This window comes from Colias croceus, chromosome 29 (genome assembly GCF_905220415.1).
Source record: "Colias croceus chromosome 29, ilColCroc2.1".
Classification (NCBI taxonomy): Eukaryota; Metazoa; Arthropoda; class Insecta; order Lepidoptera; family Pieridae; genus Colias; species Colias croceus.
The window spans coordinates 3532307-3560260 of record NC_059565.1 but is presented as its reverse complement, the minus strand read 5'-3'; the positions used below and the strand labels follow the sequence as shown (position 1 = coordinate 3560260).

At 36.0% G+C, this 27954-nt stretch overlaps 1 protein-coding gene across 1 annotated transcript; it reads left to right on the top strand.

The window, feature by feature from the left end:
* Positions 1–27592, top strand: LOC123704427 (43 kDa receptor-associated protein of the synapse homolog). The gene is made up of 13 exons (XM_045652819.1): positions 1–131; positions 4317–4423; positions 5276–5370; positions 6598–6743; positions 7535–7686; positions 8499–8621; positions 9293–9476; positions 10070–10270; positions 11448–11557; positions 13067–13247; positions 20093–20283; positions 26175–26310; positions 27502–27592. The coding sequence occupies exons 2-13, from the start codon at positions 4386–4388 to the stop codon at positions 27589–27591; spliced, it is 1647 nt and encodes a 548-aa protein (XP_045508775.1). The 5' UTR covers positions 1–131; positions 4317–4385; the 3' UTR covers position 27592.
* Positions 27593–27954: the final 362 nt, after the last annotated feature.

Below are 27954 nucleotides of genomic sequence, written 5' to 3'. Positions count from 1 at the left end.
CTTAACAAGGACATTCATAAAATTAACACCAAAAACGCGAAAAACAAACGCATTAATGCATATAAAACGATCAATCGATAATTCGTGACAACCCTATCAGGATTGTGCTATAGAACCTCATTTAAAAAACTGTGAGTAACGATTTTTTTTTATTTTTAACTCCGAACGAAACCAGCCAGACCGTTTTAGAATATAGGCTATAGGTTATCTGTTTTTTCTAATTTAAATTTAGAATAGAATCGATTTTGAAGTTTTTCATTAATATAATATTTTGATCAGCGAAATATTTATTACGTTGTTTTTAAATTGTGAGTAAGCATTTTGTCTATTCTTAAAGCTGATTATTTTAATAATGAAAATTAACCTTGACATAGACTTTTTACGATGATGAATTTTTAACCTTAATTCTTAGCTTTTCTTTTATGTGTGACAAAATAAAAGAAGAAAGTGTATCATTCTCATGGATAAAATTAGATTATTCGTTATAAGTATTATTAAGGTATGAATTGTTATATTTAAACACTATATTATAATTTATAAGCATTACAATTTAAAAAAAACACAACATCATATGAGTAGGTACTGGGTGTTTATTCATATTTTTACTGTCGTTATTATAATTTTATATTTTAAACTATACCTATCTCATTTATACAGAAGTCATAATATGAATTTTATGTTATAATTATTTATAAATCCATCCTAATATTATAAATGCGAAAGTAACTCTGTCTGTCTGTCTGTTACTCAATTACGCCTTCTACTGAACCAATTTGCATGAAATTTGGTATAGATATATTTTGATACCCGAGAAAGGACATAGGATAGGTTTTATCGCGGAAATCCTACGGGAACGGGTTTTTCTTTGAAAACGCGGGCGAAGCCGCGGGCGGAAAGCTAGTTAGAAATAAATCTATTTTCTTTATAAAAGCTATATAAATTCGAATTTTTCAATGTACCTATGCGTATTAATTACCTTAAAAACTACTAAACCTGAGACTCATAAGGATGTAGGCCACAGCTTCTCTTTTGTTCAGTATTGACCTAGAAAGCCTTAACCGACTAGCCCAGAAGGAGGGTATTGTTTTACGTATGCGTAACATGTTTGTTCTAGATTTAGTTTTGTAGGCTTTAATTTAAAAGTTGCTGTAGGCACAGATAATATAAAAATGTAGTATAATTAAATTTGCATTTGTTTTGAATTAAATTAAAATGCTATTTTTATTGAAAAATCAATTGTTTAATAGAAATAGGCATGATGTATTAAATAATTATACTAACCGCCCGGGGTTCGTTTAGTAACTCATACGTTGTATTTCTGCGATAAAATAATCACGCTGCATAAAATCGTGGTGCGCGCTTAGCCTTATAAAGACAGAAAATAGGCTGATAAATCTGACTGTAGTGTTAATAGTACTAACACTTTATTAAAATAATAATAACATAGATAGGTACAGGTAATGATAGGTAATTTTAATTTTAGATCAAGGAAAATTCTACACCATAATTCCATACTGCATTCTATTATATTCAAACTAGCTTTTCACCCGCGGCTTCGCCCGCGTTTTCAAAGTAAACCCGCATGTGGGATTTCCGGGATAAAACCTATCCTATGTGTTAATCCATGTTACCCTCTATATGTGTGCTTAATTTCATTGTAATCGGTTCAGTAGTATTTGCGTGAAAGAGTAACAAACACACACATACACATCCTCACAAACTTTCGCATTTATAATATTAGTAGGATTAGTAGGATAGTAGGATTAGTAGGATAAAACAACTAAGTTAAAAATAGCTTACCTGTACATATATCTCGATGTACCTGTATGGGGTAAGGGACAGATGCATTATACATCTGTTTCACTGATCGATTTTCTTTACGGACAAGTAGGTGATTAGCCTATATTATTTTTAGATATTTTTCGTGGAAAACGAACCTACGACTTCTCTATGTACCTACTCGGAATAAGTTGATTTCTCACTTTGTGACTTGACGGAGAAATAACGTAAACATATAAATGAATTTCGAAGAAATCTCGCGTATTTGAAGACTATGTTTTAGAAGAGATTCAGTTGAGAAAAAATATATCATTAAAAAAAATGTGTGCGTGTACTAGTGTACACACGTAAGAAGTGAAACTTCTTTATGACCTTATTTTTCAAAAAAATAATTTACTATATGCAACTTTACAGAAATACGTCGAATCACGCGTGTAGTAGGGATAAGAAAAAATGAAAAAATGTTACACTAAATTTTTTTCCAACCCCGATAAAGAAGTTTCACTTCAATAAAATATATTTACATAGACAACTCACAACCTTACATAAACAGTCAGAATTAAATATTATCGAAAGCTATGTTCATCGTAACAGCCTAAACTACTAAACATAATTAGATGCAACTTAGTTCGGTAGACTAGTACCTAACAACACAGAATAATATATGATGTTACATATATGTATTTTGTAAAATTAAATTGTGAAACTGACACGATTAAAAAGAGCAACTATGGAGTTTCTTGCCGGTTCTTCTCCGTAGATACTGCTTTCCGAATCGGTGCTAAATGTTAAAAATATGTACCTAATGACGTTTCAAAAGTGCTTCTAGAAGAAGTCTAAATGAATAAATAAATGTTTGAGTTTGAGTTTGAATGCAAAAAGATAAACAATTTTTTTGTCTCCGTACAGTTAAAGACGTGTATGTTTACATCCCGTTTCATGTCTTTGGATTTTTGGGAGTAGATATCTTTGCTTTCCTTGGTTGGGTTACCTGAAAGAGATGGCTCTATAGCCATAAGGTCGCCTTTTGTGCAAATTAAATGTATTCCATTTCATGTAAATTGTAATGTCTGTAATTTGGTGTGTACAATAAAGCTCTCATTCACTCATCTCTACTCCCAAAAATCTAGAGAAAAACCATACCCACCTTTACGCAGTCGGTAAACATCGCAATAGTACATAATACACATTATATAAAGGTGCGCTGACCCGTTTTCAGTGACATTTACTAGATGTTCCGACCTAAATCAGGCTCAGCTAATAAGGCACTAGGTTTAACAGCTAGATTAAGCTTCGTATTTAAAAATTTACTAGAAAAATTTTATAGGGTTTATTGTTTATCTAATCTTTTCTAATATATATAAATCTCGTGTCACAATGTTTGTCCTCAATGGACTCCTAAATCACTTTACCGATTATAATAAAATTCGCACACCATGTGCAGTTCGATCCAACTTGAGAGATAGGATAGTTTAAACACGTAGGTACCACGGGCGAAGCCGGGGCGGACCACTAGTATAATATGTAATTTATTTTAGGCTTAAATTGGGGCAAACTTAGGTAAAAATTGATGTAGGTAGGTACATACCTATAATATAATCTAAGGCAAATCACCTGCATTAAAATCGGTACACTTGTTTTTAGGCTTACGTTTACCCTTTCGGTACGGAACCCTAAAAAGTAGTAAAATATATAATTACAATAATTATATGTATTAATAAATGCTTTATTGTATACTTATTATATACGTCATTCTTATGTTTTAACAACTATTAATTATTAATTGTTTGAAAATAAGTATACAACAGATAAGGTATAATAACCTGTGATAATAACAATAAACATTGACCAAATGTTTTAAATTACCAAGTAGGTATACGAATGAATATACTTACGTAGAATAATATCACATAATATCCTTATGTTCTGTGATCCGTAGTATATTTTCATGCCAAAAAGTAATTTTCTGGGTAAAATTTCTATAAAAATTTAAAGTTCAAAGTATTTTCATTGATTGCTTTTTACATGTCTTTTTATCTAATATATACCTATAAATCTCGTGTCACAATGTTTGTCCTCAATGGACTCCTAAACCACTTAACCGATTAGGTATAATAAAAATCGCACACCATGTGCAGTTCGATCCAACTTGAGAGATAGGATAGTTTTTATGAAAAAAAAAAACGTAAACATGTAGGTACCACGGGCGAAGCCGGGGCGAACCGCTAGTATTTTATAATTACTTATCGTCAAAAATATGACTTATCTATCGTATGCTAGAATTTATAAAAAATATCTGCCTTCATTCGGTTGTGTTGATAAATCGGGCAGTCAGTCACCTTGTTCTAATCTATGGTTCTAATACTAAACAACACTGAATACGAGTTTTCGTTTACACTAAAAGATCACGAAAGAATGCTCTTGCTCTAGCTCTATGTTCGTTTGATGTAAATGCACCGTATGATAAAGGAAGATGAAAATTAATATACTTACCAATTGTATCTATTTAGTAAGATGTGAATTAACTCCTATTATAGGTTATGTGGAGAAAGGAGTGCGCAATGCACCCAGCCAGCAGGTGACCCTGCCGCCGCCACCCGCGGACCATGTCATGGGATTCATTAGAGTCCCGAGACTTTCTTGGGTAAGTCATATTTTTATCCACTACTAGCTGCTCCGCGCGGTTTTACCCCCGTGGCTCCACTCCTGTTGGTCGTAGCGTGATGATATATAGCCCACATATGATGATATATATATGAGCCCATAACCTTCCTCGATAAATGGGCTATCTAACACCGAAAGAATTTTTCAAATCGGACCAGTAGAACCCGAGATTAGCGCGTTCAAACAAACAAACTCTTTAGCTTTATAATATTAGTATAGATTTTACCGTATTCTTCTTTAGAAGAAGATTTTAATATTGTTTGTACCTATTTGAAGAACAATAGCTAAACAACCAGACGGCCAGACTTGTAATTACGTATAAAAATTGTCTGAAGCAAAACTGCCTACGCGTTTATTAAGCAGATGTTTTTAATTTTTTTATTACCTACGCCTATAATACCTATATTTTGATATTATTTAAATTACCTATTCGATATTTATAAAAACTCCACTCGATATTTCGCTCGATATTTTTGACGACCATTTTTAAGGCAATCTTCCCTATGTTTTCCTTTTTTATTGATTCACTTTGTTGTTTCGATAAATGTGAAACTATCAGTAATCGAATTTTTTAGAAGTGTAGTAGTACATAACTCTTCCCTTTGTAAAATTCTAGATAGATAATATTTTACATAAACAACAATAATTTAAAATATCTTCTTGTGCCTTGACTTTGCGCGAGTTTTACATAATAGGTATATTGAACGATTAAAACGAATAATTAATTGCGTTTAAAATCCGTAAATCTTTAATTTCTCAATAATTTATATTCCAAAAAATAATATAGATAAATAAATAAGATACCAGTAATTAAAGTTATTTTAAATTTCAGCGGGGCGCCAGCTCATCAGCTGTCAGCATCGAGGCTGATCAGCTCGCCAGATCCTCAACGACACCGTCTCGATGACCCGCCAGGTGACGAAATTAGTATGTGTTTTGTGTATCTTGCATGGGTTATGTACGGTGTGATGTGAGGTCATGTTCAAAGATAAAAAATAACTTTTTTTATACCTACTTCTCTTCGTTCCATTCTCTTTCGTAATTCAAATTTTTCAAATATTATGCATTTAGCTTTACTAGTTACGTACCTACCTATATACATATTTAGAAAAGCAATGTTCGTAAAATGCAATTTATTTTTAACCTATTTAATGAGCTTTTTCCATTATTAATTAGTATATAAATGTTAATTAAATTATTGTTAATTTAGGAATAAATTAATAACGTTGTTTTGCAATATACCGCGGATCGAATCGGTAAAATTCTAATTGTGTCACGTGTTCGTGATATTGTTTAATCCTATTTGTATTTATAATGATCATATTTATCAATATTAAGTCGTAATAATTATACCTACCGAACGAATAGAAATAAAAGTAAAAGTTTTTGTTTTGAATCATATATCTATCTCTCTTGCAAAATTGCTTGCAGTGTTGCTAATACTCGTGTATTTTGAAAATACAATAAGAATTACGACGCAAGTATTTTCAATTTAATTCGGGAAAATGATTTGCGAATTTTTAAAGAATTGCTGATTAATATAAATGTATAATTCAAATAATAACAGTATCTCAATAGAATAAATACTTGACAAATCGAAATAAAAATCAATACCAAGGTGGGTATTTTAAATGATTACTAGTAACACTGATAATCTGAAGCGTCAATAATTAGTATTAATTAAATTAAATGTCATTTGCTAACATTTCTAATTTGAAATTTCTATTTTTTTTTCTATTTCAAATGAATGTGTTCGACGCTAATACTGTATACACTAAGGTTCGACGTTACCTATTTATTTTGAAATAATGTTATTACGATTTACTTTTCACATTTGTCTCATAAATTAAAATATTACATAAAGTAATAAATAAAACTTAACGTTCATCGTTATAAAACTCGATAAACTATTTTGTTGAAGTGTTGAATAAAACTATTGTTTTATTTTTATTGTCGTGAAGTGCGGCGTATTTACAACTTTAATCATATTATCTAAAACTACTAACATCAAGCTATATCTTGAGCTATATTTCATCTTGACACAATAGAAAGAAAGATAGAAGAGAGAAGCTAAATATTCCAGAAGTAAATAGCTTATTAAACATTCCAGAAATTCCAGAAGTAAGTGAGTAAATAGCTTATTAAACATTCCAGAACTTTACTCGTTCTCTGAGGAATACCCGACAGAGGGCGGGCGATGGGGCGCGCGCTTCGGGCCCGCGCATCGCCCCGCGCCCGGCTGGCTCGAGTGCTTCCGTGTTGTGAGCTCTAGGATCGACCAGTATCTGGCTAGGAGGAAGGTGAGAAGGGTATTATAGGGCTAGGTGTCATCATAAAAAGAGTGAATAGGTACCTTCTGGAAATGGGGCTAGGGCTTGGAGGAAGGTGAAAAGATATAACAGGGCAACTAGGAGCCTTCAAAAGTCAGGTATAGGATCAACCATTATCTTGCTAGGAGGAAGATAAGATACTATTCCAGGGCTACTAGGTCTTCAAGAGAAGAATGTCCTGATATAGGTGACAACTTAACTAGGGCTTCCAACTTTCAAGAGAAAATGAACCGGTAACTTCTGAAAAGCGGGCTCCATCTTATGCCAGATCTTAGCTGAGCAATAGTTCAGGCCCGCGCATCGCCCCGCGCCCGGTTGGCTCGAGTGCTTCCGCGTTGTGAGCTCTAGGATTGACCAGTATCTGGCTAGGAGGAAGGTGAGTAATGTTCCAGGGCTCATATCTTCAAGAGAAGAATGTCCTGTTATAGACGACAACTATGGAGTTTCTTGCCGGTTCTTCTCCATAGATACTGCTTTCCGAATCGATGGTGAATGTTTAAAAATATGTAAAAATATGATGTTTCAAAAGTGCTAAAGAAGTCTAATTGAATAAATGTTTGAGTTTGAGTTTACTATGTAGTGATATCTTATATTCTACTAAATACATTCTGTCTTACCACAAAAAACTTTAGACAGGTTTTAACTTTATATCTGGTTTTATCGTATTTCACATAGACAACTATTAAAGTGACAGATCCCTGGTTTAAAGTTAGATTGTGTTTAAAATGTTTTGTGGTAAGACTAATGTTTTATTATTTCAGATTGAGCGTGGAGTGCGTCTATACAGTCAGAATGAACAACGCCAAGCGGTTAAAATATGGCTGTCTGCGTTGCGTGGTGTACGGCATCGGAGTGATAAGTTTGCGTTGTTGGGGCATTTGTACCAGGCTTTTATGGATTTTGGGAAGTATCGGTGAGTCTATTAATTATTAGCTTTTTAAATTTGTCTATTATAGCGTATATAGTATATAGCTGTATATTATAGCGGGTTAAGCTATTGCATAGCTTCTATCGCAGGCCTTGAGTGCAGGGACCGAATCGAGAAATTCCGTAACGAAAAAACCTCACGCTCCCCACTCCGACGGGCGGAGGTGTGGCTTGAAGGCATAGCATGCAATAGCTTTACCGCGGCAGTCCCCGAGTGCCACACGTCTTTTTTTTATATGTATTTTGGCAAATACCTATAGGTAAATCGATGATATAAGTGTGTCTGCCCACTTCACAAAATATGCCCCTTTTGCTTGCTCTATTATAAAAAATAAATAAATAGGTAAAATAACTAATATTTTAAACATTTATTATAATGGTTAATGTAAGTGGTAATTTTTTATCTACATAATTAAAAATCACGCCAAAAGTAAATTAGATTTGTGCATGCAGTGCTTTTGTGTGGTAGAATATCAAGTGAGTTTTGTCTGTAGTTGTTGTAAATAAAAAATTATTTGAACTACCCGCCACGCGCTGTACTGATCCTGTAATAGTAATTGTTGCAAAGGAAGCCATCGTTATTTTTTAAACGACTTCATAATTTGTAATCTACTGGTAGAACTTCAAGAAAGTTATATTTAGCGTCGTAAAATAGCTCTTAATTGTTCTACTAATGATTTCTTCTACTACCTACTTGGAAACCAGAATATTATTTCTTTTTTTCAATAGTGACTTTTTTAAGTATTAAATCATTTAAAACAATACATTTATTAATTTATATCACATTTTAATTTTCAGAGAATCGTTAGAATTCGCAAACCGTCAACTAGGCATATCAGAAGAACTTGACTCGGCTCCTATGAGAGCTGAGTCCTATTTGAATCTAGCAAGAGCACATCAGACTTTAGGAGGATTAGACAGGTAAAGTATGAATGAATGAATGAATAAAAAGTTTTATTGTACACATCAAAATAAAGAAATACCATTAAATAAAATATACTTTTAGAAATGTACACGGGGCTGGGTTAAATATTAGTTTGAAATTTGAATGTAATAAGAATGTACTGCGATTCTACACAAATGCTTAATTATTGATGTTGACAGTTGATAACAAATCACAGCAAGTCAACGACTATTAGCAAAGTGAGGGTAGTTGGGTCGAACGTCGTATAAACAACGTCTGAGTCCCTATAGCTATAGGCACGATTCGTACGAATGCGCCACGATTCAAAGGAAAGCGGCATTTTATTGTATTCGACAGCTAAGCATGTTCCGACAGGCAATAGTGATAACTATTCAGCCACAAAAATATTAAATCAAAAGTTACGTCTAACAATTTGCGTATTTGGGTGAATCTTATTTTGTTTACTAGCTGTTCCGGTTGTAAAAAATTTAGGAATAAAATATATCCTATGTCCACCTTATGTCCTTCTGGTTCTACCCATCAATTTTTAGCCAAATCAGTGTAGTCTACTAATTTTCTTATACAGAATGTTAATGTAGACACCGTTATCCTTGAAACTTATGTGTGTACACTAGTACACACACACATTGTTTTATAATATGTAGTGATAGAGATAAATAACTCGTAGAGCGCTATCATACGCCCGCCACGCGTTATACAACGACTGCGGCGGCGGCTCTACGGCCGGCTGCGTGCAGCTCACCGTCGCGAGCGTTAGCCTCGAACTGGGCGCGTTCTCTAAAGCGATGGACAGCTTCCAGAAAGCGCTCGCTGTGGCGCAGGCGCAGAATGATAATACGCTGCTGTTGCAGGTAAGTTTTTTGTAAAAAGATTGTTTTTTTAACTGTTGAGGGTAGTCGAAAAAATTTCTGTGTGTAAAAAATGGGATTTTGTTTTGAGGGTAGTCGCAAATTTAAGAAAAAAAATTGCGTAAACGGATTTTTTGGGGTTGTTTTGCTTGGTTATTGATTTGATTTTGTGTAAATGTGTTTAACAAAAAAATCTATTTTTTGTGTGTATGTTAATTGCTTGCTTTTCGTGTGAATGAAAAATAAAGAAGATGGTTTTTGTGTGTTCATTGGTGGTTTTAATTGTGTAGTAATTTAAAAATACGATGTTAAAAAGTTAAGGGTAGTTGTTAAATTTCATACTTTGTATATTTTGTTTAAAGTGGATACACAGATGATTCTGCATGCTAGTTCGTATTTTTAACTAGAGATAGCTAACTATAGCAGTCCAAGTTCCTGGTTTTATAATATTTTAATTGAGAAAAAAAATATTTTCATGTAAAAGTGTTTTGAATGAATGACATAGAAATTAGAAATCCCAAATCATTTGTTACTTTTTTATCGTTATCTATTCATACACATTCCCTTACTTAAAATAATAATTCCAACCATTCCAGGTATACGTAGGCCTCTCGGAACTATGGCGTCGTCTCCGCGATACAGAACGTGCGGTCGCTTGTGCAGCGCGCGCGTGTGACCTCGGCCGCGGTCCGCGATCGACTGACCTGAATACACGACATCATAGGATCGCGCTATTGCAAATGGCGGCCGCTTTACGTGCTAGAGGGGAACTGGGGGATGCGTATGATTATTGCAATGTAAGAATATATTTGTGTCTGTGTAACTATTAAATACTAGCTTCCGCCCGCGACTCCGTCCGCGCGGAAAATTAAGATTTTTTTTTCTACGTATTTTTCCGGGATAAAAAGTATCCTATTTTATGCCCAGGATAATAAGGTATAATTATACCAAGTTTCATCGAAATCGAACCGTCAGTTTTCACGTGATGCCTTCACATACAGACAGACAGACAAAATTTTTTTAATCACATATTTGGGTTTGGTATTGATCCAGTAACACCCCCTGCTATTTATTTTTTCAATATTTTCAATGTACATACAGAATTGACCCTTCTACAGATTAATTATATTATGTACAGATAATTTATTTAGTAATCTGTGATTATGTTAAGTTAGCTGTACACAACATTTTTTTATAAATAAACAGCTGTTTATATAATTGCTATACAGCTGAAAGTTTTGTGAGGGAGGAAAAAAATCGTAAACAATAGACAACTACCCGCATTAAAAAATTACCTGAAACAAATTATGTGACAACCAATGTATGTAATTGAATTTGTTCCAACTTTTGTTATACCTACATTTTAACTAATTTTATACATGATAGTTATAAATTTATAAAGAATAGAAAAAATTCGATCACGAGGCGGGACTCGAACCCGCATCCTTCGCGCCATTCTGGGGCGGATGCCTAACCAACTCAGCCACTCGTGACCCGCCTGAGCAATCGAATTTATTCTATTCTTTCAGTTTTATGTGTCTTAACTGTTCTGTGGTCTTAAGGGACACACCGCGCGCCATCTATTGAGATGATTTAACAACCATCTCAACCAATATGAAGCACTTTTCAGTGAATACAATATTGTAATATTGAATCGAATAAATTAAATTTAAATTTGATCGAATTTTTTCTATTCTTTATAAATTTATATTTATAAAGCATTTGAATGCCATAAAACCAAAAAATGTAAATACATGATAGTTATTTATTTAAATTCTATACTAAAGTAAAATCTCTAATTTCATATTATCTTATCATTTTTGAAGAGACTTTAGGCGTGTTGAGAGAAAAATATCAAGGTCGCGTTATGACAATACCGTAATGTCATTTTGGTGTCTTTGAAAAAGCCAAAGAAGTTTCACTTCTGACGTGTGCTCGGCACACAAGCTTTTTTATAATTTTATATCCTTTCAGGAAGCGTTACGTTTATCAACCGTGGCCGGTGATCAAGGAAGCTTCGCCCGCGCAGTTCGAATAGCTGGTGATGTGTATCGACGGAAATGTGACTTTAATAAAGCTTTAAGGTAAGTAACTCTTCATAATTTCACTAATATTATGTAGTTCAATCAAAAAAATCAAAATCAAAATTGTTTATTTGGAACACAACAACACATTACAAAAACTTTATGCACGATGGCACCCATAAAAGCTTAAATAAGCTGCGGCACAGGTGCCAACGCCCGCCTCCATACATTATTAGTTCCACTAACCAAATTTTAACATTCATATCTCCAAAACAGAAACACAAAGTAATGATAAAAGTAAGTAAGACAATTTATACAAAATTAAAAAGACAAAAATGTGCAGGTATGTGTTTGTGAGAGAGTGTGAGAATGTTATGTGTGTGAGTATGCGAGAGTGAGATTATGTGAGTTTGTGAGGTTGAGTGAGAAACGTAGAAGTTTAGATGGTGGTTTTAATAATTAGTTCAGTTTCATCATACGAGAGGGATAGAATCCAATTAAGGAGTATGGTTTTTAGCTTATAATGACAGAGTGGGTAAATATTGAGGACCTGATTAATTTTATTGTAGATTAACGAACTTATGAAAGTTAGTAGTAGTAGTAGTATACTATTTGAACATAACCGTCAAAAGATGTGTTATCTTATGTGATGTGTTATCGTTATGTTTTAAAAACTAGATTTTTACCAATACGGTTTTAGAAAATACAATTTGTGAAAAGGAAATAATTTAATCAAGCCTTTAAACTAATTGGTGTTCCTCAAGGATCATACTTTGGACCAAATATTTATGATACAGAAAATTATTCGTACATTTAAATATGCGCTTAGTTATTAATTTATCTCTAAGGAGATATTAAAGATGAAATACCTACTGGATGTCCAAAATGTAGTAGTTGACTCGAGCAAACATCTTTTCTCAAAAGAAATTTGATATTATTTCAAATTTTTGTCACATTTTCCATTAATTATTTTTCGTAGCTAAACGTAACATGGCCTAAGACTTAACTTTTTTCAACATAACATCTTTATACATAATAACTGCGTTAAAAACAACCGACTTCAAACTTGCACTTGCAAAATTTACAAATACCTACAGACAAAAATGCTCATAAAATAAAAAACTACTGGGCCTATCCGAATAAATTTTTTATGGGACCAATTCGACACCATCCCACATCGAACAAAAAAAGAATCACGTAAATCGGTTCAGAAACCTCGGAGTAATCGGTGTACATACATAAAAAAAAAAAAAATATACCGGCCGAATTGATAACCTCCTCCTTTTTTTTGAAGTCGGTTAAAAATGAATCTCTATTTCCCTTGGTTACAGCATCACGTGTGCTTCACGGGTTTGACAATTTACGCGAAGACAGAACAACGTCTGTTGGGTCAGCTTGTAAAACATAAAAAAATTCAATCACCCATCAAACCATTTTTCAGCTTTAACCTTACATATTTCAGACATAAATTAATTTTTTCATTGTATAAATCAACTAATATTAAGAATACATGAACTGTAATGCATATTTTATTAAGGAAATATGTTTTTTATTTATCATTTATTTCAGACATTACGAAGTAGCAATGGGCGCGGGTCAATCGTTAGGAGATCGTTTAGCGCAAATGGAGGCCATGGACGGAGCGGCACGTTGTCTTGAAGCGCTAAGGGTTCAAGGGAGGATCTGTAACTGTAGACCTTTGGAGTTTAATACGAGATTACTAGAGGTGGCGACTTCTGTAGGGTCTAAGGTATGTATTTCCATACTAATAGAAAAAAAAATAACATAAAAGTAAGGTTTTCGAGTGTCAGAACTAGGCAAAAATTGAAATTGGACCAACCGGAAGACACCAGCTTGCAAATAAAAAAAAAATAGTTATCTAGTACCAAACCTAAAAAAACAGTCGTATTGTAAACCTTCTTTTTTGAAGTCGGTTGATAAGGAAATCTTGGTTTTTTAAGAGTACTGTCAATAATAGTAAGGTCTTAATAAAATGGAGGCCATGGACGGAGTGGCGCGTTGTCTTGAAGCGCTAAGGGTTCAGGGGAGGATCTGTAACTGTAGACGTATAAAAAAGACGGACGGAATATCGCCTAAACATTGAGTGAAGCCTAGTAATGGCGGCGACACATCCATGTGTGTGCCACATTGATTGCCAGGTGCATTAAAATTACCCCACGCTTTAGTATTTTTATTTCTCAATTTGTTGTACATTTTATGTGAACTCTAACTATAAGAACCTATGCTTAAATACAATTACTGTTTAGCTTTGACAAATCAACCACTGAACGCGAAACCAAAGGAAAATGTATGAAATCTTGTTCAACCAATATTGGGGAGAGGTAATTCAAATTACATTTATTTGCAAGAATGTAGTTACATAAAAAAGGTGTTATTACAATGTTATAGCGCTAATACATTCTACCCACTATCTGGGTGTGTAAATATTTAAATGTCAGTCTATAACTAATAGTACGGGAGCTAGCAACGTTAAAAAAAAGTCATTTTAGTATAGTTGGGTTTTTGATATACTGTTTCTCTTGCTTTTTCGGTTACAGTCCGGGCTGTCTGGCTGGCCGCAGTGGTTGCGTTTATTAGTGCGCATCTTATCTGCACAGGAAAATATACTTAACTTTAGTCATTTTTTAACGCGTAATTTTTAATGTTTTGCCTTTAGATAGATCCATCAGACATAATTTTTTTATTGCAAGACGTTTTTTTCGTTGTAAAATAGGTGCCATACGCAATTTTTATTTCAAAATAACTAAAATGTCATCGAAATAAGTGAAATTACATCAACATGAGTCCGCTTAAAAGGTAAGTAATAACTTTATTATTTATATTATATTATCCTTTTTTAATACTTATATTGAATAATTAGTAAACTAATATTTTTAATCGATGGTTTCATATTTATTACACTTTTGGGTATAAATATGAATTTGATGATATTTGTATTTTCTAGTGTTTGATTTTACGCGAGTATTATACATTTTGAAATTAAAGACTTGGGAAAATAATACAATGAATAAATCGCGTTTAAAATCCGTTAAAAAGTCTTTAATTTCTTGATGATATTTGGTTTTTATCAAGTTTACATTAACGTCCTATTTGAGGTTCATTGGGAAAAGGAGGCGATATGGTAGATTGTTGCAAAAAAACTGTAAATAGTAAAATGAATATTATATATTATAGTATAAGTAACACAGTGATTACTTATCCTTCACTGGGACTCATGTTGATGGAATTTCACTTATTTCGATGATATTTTAATTATTTTGAAATAAAAATTGCGTCTGGCACCTATTTAACAACGAAAAAAACGTCTTGCAATAAAAAATGTATGTTTAATGGATCTATCTAAAGGCAAACGATTAAAAATTACGCGTTAAAAAATGACTTTAAGGTGGATGTTCCGACCGTCCCTCCATACATTTTTGATTACCTCTAAACACTTAACACAGACACTATTTCTTTAAAACTAATCATTTTATCACTTCTCTATAATGAAATGTGTGCGCGTTCGACCTTTTTAATCAATAATTTACAATATTTACTTAGAAAAACAACAGTAAAATACCGGAAAAATTTGACACTTCTACAGTAGTGTGCGTGACTTTTGCCAAGCGAAACACGACATAAAGCACGACATCTAGCGCATAGACTATATACTTATTACAGATCTAGCGCGTCAATGTCTAAACGAAAGGCGATGTTTAGACATAAGACGCGCTAGATGTCGTGCATTCGCGTTCGTTATCTTATACATAATGAGCATAATTCTAATAAATCAAAGTTCTATGTAAAAATTGAGTAATTTCATTTCCAATCGTTCAAAGAAAATAACAATAAAATAAAATAAAACTAATGACCTTAGAAACTATGGTTTTTTTTGTAAACAATTTATTACTCATTATTGTTCGTCCGTCGTAGGTCTGTAAACTGTATTGTACACTGAAGGTAAATGGTACTGTAGGTACTTTAGTTCGGCGTCGTCGTCGGCTTGATATATAAATTACATTCTTGATTTCATTGACACGCGCTATGATTTGCGCGCGGAATTTCTTGTGTTGTGAATTTATTTTTGTATGCTATGCATTTTAATTGATTCAAATTGCAATGTTTCTCTAGTATGCATTTGAGACTATATTGTAAATTGTAATAATTGATCGTGGGTATAGTAATTAATTATTCTAATAACGCAATTAGTAATATATGTATTTTCGGTGGGATTCAAAACAAAAAATTGGCCCGTGATTTTTATGAAATTTCACCACATTGCAAATCACATCAATCATAGTTCATACACATGTATGACGAAAGTGATTAGTATTGTGGCTAACATTGACTCATCAGTTCATCACTGAAACCAGTGATAAATCAGTACCTATATCATATTGTGTTTGAATATTTTTAAACAATGATATAAGTATACAATTATTATAAATCGGTAAACTATCAAAGTAATCACAAACTTGCAAACATTGGTAAAATGTCCAGTAGTTTATGAGCCTATTCATTACAATCAAACAAACAAACAAAGTTTTCCTCTTTATAATATTAGTGTAGACAAACACTATGAATACGATCACGAATGCAAATTCGGGGATTTTCTAATTATTGCTAAATAATAATTGAATTCGTTTTGAAATACTCTATAATTTTTAGTGTATAAATATTAAATAGACATTTATAATGTGGTGCTCATTTTTTTTGTACTGCTAACGCTATTGTAGGTACCTATTTTCGTTGTTTTATTTCAAGTGAACACGGCCATACAATTTTGTCACGAGCCGCCTATGATTGTAGGTTCTTTTGTTAGGCTCCTTCGTCGTCCGCGTCGCGTCCGCGTCGGCTCGAAAGTTCTTGATTTCATTGTCACGCGCTATGATTTGCGCGCGGATTTTCTTGTGTTGTGAATTTATTTTTGTATTATTATTATTTTTTATTTTTTTTTTATTTTATTGATTCAAATAAAATATTTCACTAGTATGCATTTGAGACTATATTGTATTATGTATAATTTATCGTAGGTATAGTTATTCTTATAACGCAGTTATATTTTCGGTGGGACAATTTGACCCGTGATTTTTCTGAAATATCACCACGTTGCAAATCACATCAATCATACACATAACACACGTATGACGAAAGTATAGTGGCTAACATTGACTCATCAGTTCATCACTGAAACCAGTGATAAATCAGTATATCATATTTTATTGTGTTTGAATATTTTTTAAACAACGATATATACAATATTATTATAAATCGGTAAACTACCAAAGTACTTCCGAATTTTCAGACAGACAAACAAGTAGTTTGAACACGCAGTTTTCTTATACTAGTAGCAAAAATCAAAACCATAATATTATGTTTACCTACTATATTTTACTAAAAGTCGAGTGCGTCGAAATCGTAAATAATAATATAATGTTTTTCACCTTCCTGGTTATTTTCCCATAGTAAATAGTGTTTTAGGTTTGTTGTTGTAGGTAGGAATAATAATAATTATTCTTACTTGTTGGTTATGAAATGTATATTGAAATAATTTACTTTTACAAATCATTAGTGATATTAGTTTTGAGTGAAAATGCTTGGATCAGCATAATATTATATGGTACTTCAAATACATGTTTTGATAAAAAAACAATAGTGTAATAAAATAAAACTGCGTTTTATTGTAATCAATGTTGACAGTTTTAAATTCCAAAATTATTGATCAATAAAATAGTTTACACCAACAAATATAACTTTTATTTTTATAACCATCGTTCATAATATAAACCGTAGCAGGTGGCGTTTTGAAGTTCTGTCTACTCATACAGAAAAATGGAAAACTTGTTTTTTTTGTAAACAATTTATTACTCATTATTGTTGTTTGGCTGTGTGTTTGGCAACTCGAAGCGTGGTCGTCCGTCGTAGGTACTTTTGTTCGGCGTCGCGTCGTCGCTCGTCCGCGTCGGCTTGATATAAAACATTCTTGATTTCATTGACACGCGCTATGATTTGCGCGCGGAATTTCTTGTGTTGTGAATTTATTTTTGTATGCTATGCATTTTAATTGAATCAAATTGCAATATTTCTCTAGTATGCATTTGAGACTATATTGTAATAATTGATCGTGGGTAGGTATAGATAGTAATTAATTATTCTAATAACGCAATTATATTTTCGGTGGAATTCAAAACAAAAAATTGGCCCGTGATTTTTATGAAATTTCACCACATTGCAAATTATATATTATACAATTACAATTACAATTATTATAAATCGGTAAACTATCAAAGTAATCACAAACTTGCAAAATATGCTTTTCCGAATTTTCAGACAGACACACAATTTTATTAGTTTGTTTTAGCAAAGTAGGTACCTATACCTATACGCTTACGTCGCGCGTCGCGTCGCGTCGTCGAAAACGGTGCGCCCAGAAACAAACATACCTACCTAATTCAGTTACAATCCTTTTTTTGTTCCGTAATATATTGTATTCTAATACGATTTTTTTTATTCGTCGGCCAGTTCTACTAGGTATAAAAAGATAAAATTGAAATATAATTATTGTAGCGACAGCCATATTATGTTACTATGTTTTCGTAAATATGTTTTTCACCTTCCTGGTTATTTTCACATAATCTTATATATATATAAATGAATCGCAAAATGTGTTGGTAAGCGCATAACTCGAGAACGGCTGAACCGATTTCGATAATTCTTTTTTTATTATATTCCTTGAAGTACGAGGATGGTTCTTATGTAGAGAAAACGTAAACATGTACCACGGGCGAAGCCGGGGCGGACCGCTAGTCTAATATAAAAATGAATCGCAAAATGTGTTGGTAAGCGCATAGGTAACTCGAGAACGGCTGAACCGATTTCGATAATTCTTTTTTTATTATATTCCTTGAAGTACGAGGATGGTTCTTACTTCTTATGGAGAGAAAACGTAAACATGTACCACGGGCGAAGCCGGGGCGGACCGCTAGTAAATAATAAAATAATAAATAGTGTATTAGATTTGTTATTGTATCTTGTATACCTACGAATAATTATTCTTACGTCTTGTTGGGAAATGTTCAAATACCTACCTATTGAAATAATTTACTGTTACAAATCATTAGTGTTATTAGGTAGTTTTGAGTGAATAGGCATGGATCAGAAATTCAGAATATAATATGCTACTAACTACTCAAATACATACACGCCAAACTTGTTTTACATTCACGCCATCTAGAGTTCAATCTTTATCATTTTTGTATACGTCTGTGTGTGTAAACGACCCTGTATGCAATGACAGATGTTAAAACGCATGGTTTTACCGAATTGGGTGGATTTTAAGGCAATGATATGACATATTTAAATAAAATATAATATTCAGTAATCGCCATGACTATTCCTACGACCTTAATCTTTTCCAATTATGCAAAAACTCAAATAAACTAGAAATGTAGAATTCAGCGCCATCTAGCGGGACATTGGCTGGGAACAGATCGTAGCAATCACCTTAAATTAAGGATATTTTCCTGTGCAGATAAGATGCGCACTAATAAACGCAACCACTGCGGCCAGCCAGACAGCCCGGACTGTAACCGAAATAGCAAGAGGAACAGCATATCAAAGAACCAACTATACTAAAATGCTTACTTGTCAACGTTGCTACCTCCTAGAATATAAACAAATAGGAAATATGCTTCATACGATTTCAGTATATTATACTTGAAATTTTCAAAATAACTGTCTTATAACAGATGTCAAAGACAGTGTTAATTGGCTGTGATATTTTTTTAAATATGGGTGTTACATAACGGGTAAGCTTATACAAGCGTAACTATTATACATGTTTTTGTGAGAAGAAAAAGCAAAAACATTTTGTATCAAATAAATTATCATTGCAAATAAATTATCATTTCATTTCATGTCAAATTATTTTATCGTAATTTTAAAATTAAATAACTCCCCGACTTTTGGGAGAATGAAATTTTGAAATAATGGCAACACAATGGCAACAGCTGTCCTGACGACAACGGCGGCTGTATTTTTTCTATTAATTTTGCCGTAATAATTTTGACATTAAAACATAAAATAAATAACTTCCTTCCCTGTGGAATGTAATCCCTTGTGTATTGTTATTTAAAAATGTATTGTTGCGGCACCATTTAACCACGCAAGACGGCGTTTTAAATATTTTTTGTGAAACAGTGATGCGGTTAATCAGTCGGTAGTTCACGACGTAATGGCGGCCGACTAGCTTACTATGGTGAGAGTGTGTGCGTGTTCATTGTCTTTACACATCGCTAACTTACTATGGTGGATTCACGTTGTTTGTTCGTAAAACGGCGTCCGTCTTTTTTTATACGTCCATGGGTTGAATACTTATGTACACGCGTTAGAAGTTATACTTCTTTGGCGTATGGAAAAAAATACTAGAATATACAACTTGAACATAGTTATCAATTTTCATACCACCTAGAACTAACTTCATGCTGTTAAATTTAGGTGTCGGTGTGCGCGCGCATCGTAAAAATTCACTCTCATCATTTTTCTCCATCGCGCCAAAAGAAGTATAACTTCAACAAAATATTATTTTTCGATCAGATGCTAGTCCGCCGCGTGCGGCTCCGTCTAGCGGACATATACACAGCGCTGGGCGACAACAGCGCGGCGGCCCGGCAGCGCGCGGCGGCCGCCGCGTGGGCCGCGCCCGCGTGCGCCAAGTGCCGCGAGCCGCTCGCCGACCGCGCCGAGCCGCTCGCCTCGCTGCCCTGCGCGCACATCGCGCACCACGCGTGAGTGCGCACACACACACACACACACACACACACACACACACACACATGTACACACAGACTCATATATACACACACAAACACACACACGTACACACAGACTCATATATACACACACACAAACACATACACACTCATAATATATTTATACACACACACACACGTACACACAGACTCATATATACACACACGCACATGTACACACAGACTCATATATATACACACACACACATGTACACACAGACTCATATATACACATCCACTCGGCAGAGGTGTACTGCTACGTGGCGCGTCCCCAGGTTGCGGATAGGGGAATGCCCGAGGCTCGCACTATGCGACACAGGGTAGGGGTGAAATAAAATAGCCCCCGCGGACAAAACACAACCCGATGTCAGTGGTCTAGCGTGCCCAGGACTGGAAGGCGACAGGGTATTGTCGTCGCTAGCGCTCCCCCCTGAGGGTACCAGGTCCCACCTCAGGCGTAATTAAGTGGCCTTACTCCGGCAACCGGGGCTCTGTCGGAGCGGACTGTTAATTCCCTAGGTTCTCGTGGGAACAAAATGGAGGCAATTTCAAAAAAAAATAAAAAAACGATGGAAGAGGAAGAATTAAAGAAGGCGTTAGAGCGACATGAACAAACAATCGTTGCTCTAGCAGAATTTATAAAAGGGAAAATGAACGTTCACGGTGAAATCCGTAAATATGTAGCCACACTAGGTAGCTCTTTCAAGAGGGTGGTTGAAAAACTAGAAGTGCAACAACAACAACCGCCAACTTCTGTCGTAGAAGTTCAAACCTCGCCGTCGCTTTTCCGAACTTATTCTGAAACAACAGCGAAGGATACAGAAGTGGAAGAGATTAGCAAAGCGACAACTCCGCAAAGTAGGAGAGTACGCAAGGCGAAAAGGAAGGAACGAACCTCACCAGAGGAGACGACTGGACAACAGAAAAAAATTAGAAGAAGGGAGGCATCTCTGTTACCTGTGGATCAAAAAACGGAATCCGTAACCGAATGGACAGAGGTAAAAAAGAAAAAGTGCAAAATGAAGAAATCAATGAAGCGAGAAAGACCGAATGCGCTCATTATTCGCCCAAAGGAGAAAGAACAATATGCTGATATCCTTAAACGAGTTAAGCGGGACCCATCAGCGAATCAAATGAGCGAGTGCATCGATAAGATCCGCAGGACCACGTCCGGGGATGTGCTCCTTATCTTGAGTAGAAAGGACACGGATAAAGCTCCACAGCTAAAAAAGGCCATCTCCGAGCTACTCGGCCAAGACGCAACAGTAGTAAGTAAAGTCCCGGAAGAAGACGTGGAAATCAAAGATCTCGAGGAGTCAATAACGAAACAGGAGATCCTGGAAGCACTCCAAAAAGTAGTAAGTCAAGCCGATGTCGATAATATCACACTCGACAACATTAAAAACATGCGCAAAGCCTATGGAGGCACTATTACGGCATCGGTAAGACTACATTCGAAGGTGGCCAAACAGATCGTAGAGAAAGGCAAAATAAAAATAGGATGGGTCAACTGTCGCATAAGAAGCACACAAAAACCTATTAAATGCTACCGGTGCTGGAATTATGGACACCTCGCACACGGTTGCAGCAGCAAGGAGGACAAGTCAAAGTGCTGCATAAAATGTGGTGAGATTGGCCACAAAATTACCGAGTGCACCAGGGAAGCCAAATGTGCACTGTGTCTAGAGCACGGGTCAACAGAGAGCGTTGCACATATTGCAGGTTCAAGCAAATGCCCTGTACTGAAAAGAGCACTCCAGGCGGTTAGAAAGACGGAGCCATGCTTAAGGTAATGCAAATAAATCTTAACCACTGCGAGGCCGCTCATGATCTTCTGATGCAGATGGTACGGGAGCTAAATTTAGATGTGGTTATAATATCAGAGCCTTATAAACAGCTTAGCAGTGGGTCCTGGCTGTCTGACCAAGATGGACACGCCGCCCTTTGGGCCTGTGGTAGGAGCCCTCTGGAAAGTGTTGACCTTATCACCAAAGGCTGTGTGAAAGCGAAGATCGGCGGAATACATTTCTACAGTTGTTACGCCGCTCCTAGTCGTACAATACAGGAATTTAACGATTTCTTAGATACTATTGTAGATGATGTGCAAAGCAACTTCCCAGTGGCAATAGCGGGAGATTTTAATGCCTGGGCAATTGACTGGGGCAGCAAAAGCACAAATGCTAGGGGAAGGGCACTGATAGAAGCAATGTCCGCAATAGATGTGGTCCTTTTGAACAAGGGGAATGAACCTACATTCAGCAGAGGGGAAGCAAGTTCAATAGTCGACCTTACCTTTGTTAGCAGCGTTCTGGCGAAGGGAAATACCTCATGGAAGGTAACTGAGGCCTACACTGGCAGCGATCATCGGGCACTGTACTGGGAGGTATCGAGCAGGCACAAAAAACCCAATCCGCTGAGGAAGAAATCCAATGAAGTTGGTTGGAAAGTTAGTTCATTCGACCCCGAAATCTTCCACATAACCCTTGAAGATCGACCTTTACAACCAGGGCATGCCTCAGAGAAAGCACGGGAAGTTGTCAAGAGGGTAACATCTGCATGTGATGCAACCATGCCCCGTAAACGAAGCAGGAACCATTTGCCACCGGTTTACTGGTGGAATGATAACATTGCGCAACTTAGGCAGAAGTGTATCCGTGCCAGAAGACTTTCCCAAAGATGCAGAAAGACACCCCACTTCGATCAAATTTACAAAAAATATAAGGAAGCTCGCTTAGTCTTAAACAAAGCTATCAAGGAGAGCAAAAGGAACTGCTGGACAAAAATGCTTGAGGAAGTGGAAAGTGATCCCTGGGGTAGACCTTATAAAGTAGTCATGAAAAATCTTAAATATAACCGACTCACACCACCTACTGACCCAACCCTGCTGGAGAAAATTGTGACTGTGCTATTCCCGCAGCAAACTGAATTTAAATATAAGATGGCACACAATAAGAAGGAAGTTATACCGCCTGTTACAGAGAAGGAATTATCAGACGCCTGTGGCAGAATAGGAAATACCAAAGCCCCTGGATTAGATGGCATACCCAACGTTGCTCTAAAACAAGCGATAAAATCTGTACCAGGAATCTTTATAGACGCCTTCAACGCTTGTCTCAAGGAAGGCTTTTTCCCCACAGTCTGGAAGAGGCAAAAATTAGTATTACTCCCGAAAGGTAATAAACCTTCCACTGAGGCGTCATCCTACCGCCCTCTCTGTATGTTGGATACAGTTGGAAAAATGCTGGAGAGGATAATTCACAATCGAATTGAAGAAGCAGTCGAACCCCTCTTGTCCAACTCCCAATATGGATTCCGAAAAGGCAGATCAACCTTAGATGCTATCGGACTAGTTATCGACACCGCAAGACAAGCGATCTCAGGGACGAGATGGAGAGGAGGCTCTAAGAATTATTGCCTCGTTGTGACACTCGATATTAAAAATGCCTTCAATTCCGCAAGATGGGATGTGATAATGTCCGCTCTCTCAAACTTGAAAGTGCCAGATTACCTTAGGGATATAGTAGCTAGCTATTTTAAAAACAGGGTCCTCATATATGACACTGAAAGTGGACCTAAAGAATACAAGGTCACCGGAGGAGTCCCACAGGGTTCAGTATTAGGTCCACTTCTATGGAATGTTATGTATGACGGATTGCTCAAATCGGAGTTACCAAGAGAAACACAACTGGTGGCATTTGCTGATGACCTAGCAGTAGTAGTAGTAGCTAAATACTTGGAAGAACTGAATTGGGCTTTCGATAGGACCTTCCAAGTAATTCGTCAGTGGATGAAATCGGCCGGACTGCAGTTAGCTGAACACAAAACCGAGGCCGTACTTATTACTAGCAGGAAACGGATAGAAACAACCTCACTCAGAGTCGGTAATTACGAGATCGTAACACAACCATACGTTCGCTACCTGGGAGTAATGCTGGACACACGCCTGAGCTTCAATAAGCATGCAGAACATGTCGCTACTAAAGCAGCAGTGGTTGCATCAACACTATCCCGACTAATGCCGAATATTGGAGGCCCTAAACAACAAAGGAGAAGGCTCCTAACATCGGTGACGACGTCAGTGCTCCTGTATGGCGCCCCACTTTGGTCGAATGCGCTGCAGCTGCAACAGCCCAAACGTCAAGTTGTATCGACGTACAGAGTTAGCGCACTACGCATTGCCAGCGCATTCCGCACTGTTTCTGTAGAGGCATCATGTGTCATCTCTGGAATGCTGCCAATCGAAGTCTTGACTGAAGAACGAAAGAACCTTTACCATCGTCAGAAAAGCGGCACCGCACTCACAAAGACCGAGCTGAAAACGGAAGAAAGACGGAAGAGTATAGAAAAGTGGCAACGGATATGGGACACCTCTACCAAGGGAAGATGGACTCATCGCCTCATTCCACGGATTGAACCATGGGTCAATCGTAAGCACGGTGAGGTTAACTACTATCTGACCCAAATGCTTTCAGGTCACGGTTGCTACCGAGAATACCTACATCGGTTTAAGCATGAAGATTCTCCAGAGTGCCCCACCTGCGGACAAGACGAAAATGCAGAACATGTTTTCTTTATATGTCCAGCATACAAAGAAGCCCGGGACACCTGGGAAACAACAATGGGAACAAAAGTATGTCCTGAGAACATAATCGGAGTGATGTTGTCAAACAAAGAATCATGGGAAGCAACGAGCGCTTATGCAACGGAGGTTCTGAAAGACTTACGAAAGAAAGAACGGATGCGAAAAGTGTGACGGCATAGAATATTAGTGAGAAAAGCAGCAATGCTATACGTCCCCCCGCGAAGTAAAGCCTAACGGCCATCCCGCGGGGATATGGATGGGAGAAAGAGGGTTGTTTTAGTCGGTATGGACCATGAGACCATGATCGAGACCGACATACCAGGTCGCAGATCTTGACCTGAGATACTTAACAGTATTTTTTCCCTCTATAATAAAAAAAAAAAAAAAAAAATATATACACACACAAACACACACACGTACACACAGACTCATATATACACACACACAAACACATACACACTCATAATATATTTATACACACACACACACGTACACACAGACTCATATATACACACACACACATGTACACACAGACTCATATATATACACACACACACATGTACACACAGACTCATATATACACACACAAACACACACATACGACTTCATATGATTATACGTGCATTCAGAAACATACGTCTATAAGTAGTACTGTTTTTATTTTATTTTTCTATAATATCTAGTATGTAAACTATATTTTAAACATTATATTTTAACTTTCGGCATACATAAAAATAATTACGCACAAACTTACATATTATATACTTATACCACACAGTGCCGGAAAAATATAGAACGAAGCGAAAGTCAAAAGATTGTGGCAATGTCTTACGACATTAAAATTTTTTTACTATAAGCGTTACTTAGTTACTTCAGCCGACGGCTGAAGTAACCTCTGTCGTTTACAACTTGGCGTTCGTCTGTTAGAAGTTTTACGCCGTTAATACACCGACGCATTCGCGTGCGGCAGCAAATCTCTGGGAAACTACTGCGTAGCGAAATATCTGCGGAACGTTAGTAGTTAGTACACAGCAATGTTTTCGCAATGCGTCTGTGTAATGGCCATTTCGCAGTTCCTTGCGAAACAATACTGACAAGGACGCAACTATGTCATCTATCTATGTGCTAGAGTGCACATATCATATGTGAAATCCTGCCATATTACTGACAGATTTTTCGTTGTTTCGCTGCCGCACGCGAATGCGTCGGTGTACTAAAGGCGTTACTGTGGAACTTTTAGAACTCTAAAGTGGGAACATAATCACGAAAGCTCACTGTTCAACAGCTGCATGCCCGAGTCGTGGTCGCGTCGCTCGACGCAGCGCGCGGGCGGGTGCGCGGAGTGCGCGTCGCCCCGCGCGCCGCGCGCCCCGCCCCCCGCGCCGCCCGCACCGCCCGCACCCAGACACGCGCCACATCAGGTACTGTGTGTATATGTTACAGTCAAAACCCTGAACCAGTCAATGTCCTTATTGACTGGTTTAATTTTATAAAACCAGTCAATAAGGATATTAACCGACGCCCTTAGTCAATAACCTTGATAACCAATAAATAAGGATATTGACTAGTTCAGAGTTTTGACTGTAACATATATACAGCTGTATGCCACACTCCACAGTCCTCCATTCCGGCCTCATTCACTCAAACGACAGCCCACACCGAAGTTCGAGATCCCCGTCAAGGAGGACGCCCTTGCGCATGTCGCTACTAGGGTCCACGCGTCCGCGTTAAAATGTAGAAGCCCTTCTGGCTAACATTGAGAGACACAAGAAAAAAAAGAGTCCAGCCAAGCCAAGTGGCTTTCTGTTAGCGTAGCGTTCAATAGAATAGACTACGAATGTATGAGATTGACGTAAGTTGTAGATAAGTTTATCTCACGTCACGTCGCTCCACGCCACGCACCCGCACAGGTGTGCCCACAGGATTTACGCAGCTCATCTTGCTCTTAGCGTGATGATATATAGCCTATAGCCTTCCTCGATAAATGGGCTATCTAACACTGAAAGAATTTTTCAAATCGGACCAGTAATTCCTGAGATAAACGCGTTCAAATTCAAATTCAAATTCAAATTAATTTATTTGCCAAAGAACATGGTATACATAGATGTCAGGTAACAATTGAGTTCCAGCATGTTCAGCCGTTATTAACAGCATGCAAATTATGTCACTTAATTTTAAATCAAAATTTCAATTATTACATTATCATTAGGTACATTTCAAAGTCTACAATTATTATTAACAAAGTCAAACAATCAAACAAACTCTTCAACTTTATAATCTACTAGTGGTCCGCCCCGGCTTCGCCCGTGGTAAATATTTCGCAATAAAAGGTAGCCTATGTCCTTTCTCGAGTATCAAAATATCTCCATACCAAATTTCATGCAAATTGGTTCAGTAGTTTAGGCGTGATTGAGTAACAGACAGACAGACAGAGTTACTTTCGCATTTATAATATTAATATGTATTATAATCTATACTTAATATTATAAAGCTAAAAAATTTGTTTGTTTGGTCCGCTAAAATTTTTGATATTTCCGTTAAAATCCGTTTAATTTTTTGTAACATAATAATAACAATATAGTTTCGAAGAATAGTTTGTTTTTCTCTTACAGGATTTCCCATTCGGCTCCCCCCCTCCCCTACGGGACCCAGACATAAATTCCGTGAGATCAGACCAAAGCAGTCAAGAAGAAAGCGTCTAAAATTTCTACACATTACCTACGACATTTTGTTTTTTTTTATTAACATTTTAATGTTTATATGAAAAATAAGCATATGAATTATGATTTTTTTATTGTGTGAAAAAAAGATTTTGTAGTTATATTTGTAATAATTTATTTATGACTTGTTTTAAATTTGACTTTAGATATATTATTTAAAATTACAAACAATGTCAGGCAATGATTTTTTACGTTATTCTTTTAAAATTATATGAAAATTATGATTATTTTGATGTGTGTAATTTCGTTGTTTAATATCGAAATTGTGTGAAATTAATATGAAAAAAAAGTAAATACTAAGTAATGAATACTCAGAAAATTTGTGATCTACTTTATGTAATATGA

Coding starts and splice junctions, on each gene's coding strand:
- LOC123704427 (XM_045652819.1), top strand. CDS start 4,386: ATGTCATGGGATTCATTAGAGTCCCGAGACTTTCTTGG. Junction 6,744..7,534: donor AGTATCTGGCTAGGAGGAAG/GTGAGAAGGGTA, acceptor TTATTATTTCAG/ATTGAGCGTGGAGTGCGTCT. Junction 9,477..10,069: donor ATAATACGCTGCTGTTGCAG/GTAAGTTTTTTG, acceptor CAACCATTCCAG/GTATACGTAGGCCTCTCGGA.